This window comes from Nicotiana tabacum, chromosome 1 (assembly GCF_000715075.1).
Source record: "Nicotiana tabacum cultivar K326 chromosome 1, ASM71507v2, whole genome shotgun sequence".
Taxonomy (NCBI): Eukaryota; Viridiplantae; Streptophyta; class Magnoliopsida; order Solanales; family Solanaceae; genus Nicotiana; species Nicotiana tabacum.
Window position 1 is genome coordinate 83,136,351 of NC_134080.1, and position 3,454 is coordinate 83,139,804.

Sequence of the window (3,454 nt, forward strand, 5' to 3'; positions counted from 1 at the left end):
GGTGGTTTGTTTTGTGGCCTTGATTATTTTGATCACTTGATCTCGTCCCAACTCTTTTGATGAAATCCTTTACTGCTTGCTGGCTTTCTGGAGACTGATCTCTCTTCTAAAACCAGGTATCTTGACTTTCCCAAAATTTCACATGATGGTTAACCCGTGTGGGGCTCCGGCCTTTCTTATTTTGCCTTTATGGGCGCTTGACTTTGGATTTCTTTCCTTTTCAATTATTTTGACATCGGATCATCAGCCATCATGGCCAGTCGAGATCGACTTGATGGACCTGCTGAGGTTGGGTGCCTTTACTTGAACTTGGCTTTTGCTAAGCAGAACCTTGTAAACTAATCTTTCCATCTTTTCTTTGTATTAGTTTTGGAGGAGGATTAAACTGAAAAGGATTGAAAGAAAAGTAAAGAAAGGACAGGAAAATGAATCTAAAGAGAAGTGTCCCTTTCGAAGGAGGAAAGAAGGACTTATTTGGAGTGCATGCAGGCTTCAATAGACATGACATGCTTCTTAGACTAGATACCCGATCTGTACAACTATCCAACTTCTTATAAACCCATTATGCCTCGTGTTTTAAAACCGAGAAACCTTCCCAGGACTCTTTCAGTGCCAATGGTTGTGAGGAATTTCTTCTTTTCGATCAATGACGCCGTTATGGGTTTTCGCCAATGGACCTCTATGATTTCTCTTCTCACCGTCGCCTTATAGTGCTCTTTGCAAATTTTCACTAACAAGATTCTCTTATTTCCTTTTCTCTATTCGTGATCACCTTACGGTGTCCGTGTAGGTTTTTACCAATAAGACTCTCTCATTTTGTTTCTCTCAATCTTATGGCATCAGTTCCAAGCAAATGCATTCTCTGATTCTTGAACATTCTCACCGATTGATCAGAAGGACTCGAACAGGATTTGGGGTAAAAAGAATTTGGATTGAATTACAAATTTGGAACCATTCAGGCAGGATCATTGCCAAACCATTGTAACTTCTGCCCCAATTACAACTTTTTAAGGGAATTTGGATTTTTGTTTTGGTGTGACTGAACCCTAGAGAGAGTCTACCTACGTATCCTTTCGGAATCAAGTCGAACGTAGTTCAGGGAAACTTTTGTTTTTGTTTTTTTTGTTTTGTTTTGTTTTGATTTTTTTAACAAACGTTTTCAGGTTCCAAAGAGGGTAATTAAAGAAAGGTAACTGGCTCAAAGGTTTAGCAGAGGATTGGAGTGTTTGGGGTAGCGAGAATGAAAGCATTCATCATCCCAATCGGATAATATTGGTATCGCAAAAGGGTTAAACATAGTACCTTCTGACCGCGTCTGCATTTATAGCTGTTTCAGGGTCATTTCCTTCAATGTCTCCCATGTACAACACCCCTTTCAACAATAATTTTCTGATAATGTATGGGCCCTTCCAGTTGGGAGCGAACTTTCCTTTTCCTTCCTTGTGATGAGGGAGAATATGTCTCGAAACGAGTTGCCCCACTTCAAAGTTCCTAGGTTGCACTTTCTTGTTTTAGGCACGGGCCATTCTTTGTTGATACAACTGCCCATGGCAAACAGCGGTCATCCGCTTTTCATAAATTAGGGTTAACTATTCTAGACGAGTTTTGACCCACTCACTGTCCTTAATCTCAGCTTTAACAATGAGCCGAAGAGAAGGGATTTCAACTTCTGCGGGTATCACAACTTCCGTGCCATAAACCAATAAATAGGGGGTTGCCCCAACTGATGTGCTCACCATTGTGCGATAACCCAACAATGCAAACAGCAACCTTTTATGCCACTGTCTTGAACTTTGGATCATCTTTCTAAGAATCTTCTTGATGTTTTTGTTTGCTTCTTCAACAACACCATTAGCTTTGGGCCGATAAGGGGTCGAATTCTGATGTGTGATCTTAAATTGCTCACATATCTCCCTCATCAAGTGGCTATTCAAGTTTGTAGCATTGTCTGTAATAATAGTTGTAGGGATACCAAAACGGCAGATGATGTTGGAGTGCACAAAGTCTACCACTGATTTTTTAGTGACGGCTTTGAGAATGACCGCTTCAACCCATTTTGTGAAGTAGTCAATGGCAACCAATATGAATCTATGCCCATTTGAAGCTTTTGTCTCGACTGGCGTAATGACATCCATACCCCAAGCAACAAACGGCCACGGTGCTGACATAGGATGAAGTTCTGTAGGTGGCGCATGAATCAAGTCACCGTGCACCTGACACTGATGACATTTTCGGACAAAACTGAAGCAATTGTTTTCCATAATCATCCAATAATAGCCTGCTCGAAGGATTTTCAATGCCAGAACGTATCCATTCATGTGGGGTCCACACACTCATGCGTGCACTTCATGCATGATTCTTCCGGCCTCTTCGGCATCCACACATCTTAACAAGTTAAGATCTGGAGTCCTTTTGTACAAGACCTCGCCGCTCAAGAAGAAACCGCTAGCAAGACTTCTAATGGTTCTCTTTTTGTCCCCATTGGCTTGCTTGGGATATTCTTTTGTTTTCAGAAATCTCTTGATATCATGATACCATGGCTGAACATTTGGTTCTACCTCAACCATATGGAAGTAACTATGCCTTTCTCGGACTTGGATTTTCAGTGGGTCAATATGGACATTGCCTGGATATGGAAACATCGGCAAAGGAATGAGTGCATCAACTAACTCATTGTGAAATTGAGGCATGTACCTGAACTCGACTGACTTGAACCACTTGCTAAGATCTTCCACATGTTGCATGTATGGAATAAGCTTGACATCCCGAGTTTCCCATTCTCCCTGAGCTTGTCGGATAATCAGATGTGAATCTCCCAAGATTATCAATTATTCCACATCTTGGTCTATTGGCATATTCATACCCATAATGCAGGCTTCATACTCGAAAGTGTTGTTTGTGCAAAAATATCGAAGCTGCGCTGTGGCTGGGTAGTGTTGTCTAGTGGGTGAGATCAAAATTGCTCCAATTCCGATACCTTTTGCATTCATAGCTCCATTAAAGAACATTTTCCAAGCATTGGTGTCTTCTGATGTTACCTCAACTGAATTCACTTCCTTGTCTGGAAAATAGGTATTCAAAGGTTGATAATCATCATCAACAGGGTTTTCAGCTAGGTGATCCGCTAGAGCTTGGGCCTTCATTGTCGTGCGAGTGACATATACTATATCAAACTCAGTGAGCAGGATTTGCCATTTTGCCAACCTACTTGTGGGCATTGACTTCTGGAATATGTACTTTAAAGGATCCATCCTGGTGATGAGGTAAGTGCTATAGGCCAACAAGTAATGCCTAAGCTTTGTAGCGACCCAAGTTAAGGCGCAGCAAGTCCTTTCTAACAGGGTACATTTGGCTTCATAACTTGTGAACTTTTTTCTCAAAGAGTAGATTGCCTGCTCTTTCTTTCTGGTCACATCGGGTTGCCCGAGGACACAGCCGAAGGAATTCTCAAAGA

General features: G+C 41.6%; 1 protein-coding gene across 1 annotated transcript; it reads right to left on the minus strand.

The window, feature by feature from the left end:
- Positions 1-319: 319 nt before the first annotated feature.
- On the minus strand, positions 320-2,744 carry LOC142162934 (uncharacterized). Its single transcript, XM_075220148.1, has 2 exons — positions 2,424-2,744; positions 320-385 (listed from the first exon to the last, which is right to left on the minus strand). The coding sequence occupies exons 1-2, from the start codon at positions 2,742-2,744 to the stop codon at positions 320-322; spliced, it is 387 nt and encodes a 128-aa protein (XP_075076249.1).
- Positions 2,745-3,454: the final 710 nt, after the last annotated feature.

What these genes read in the sequence shown, in the direction of transcription:
- LOC142162934 (XM_075220148.1), bottom strand. Translation starts at nt 2,744, where the DNA reads ATGCAACATGTGGAAGATCTTAGCAAGTGGTTCAAGTCAGTCGAGTTC. An exon ending in GTTTCTTCTTGAGCGGCGAG is followed by an intron (nt 386 to 2,423) that starts GTCTTGTACAAA and finishes AATCCTTTTCAG; the next exon opens with TTTAATCCTCCTCCAAAACT.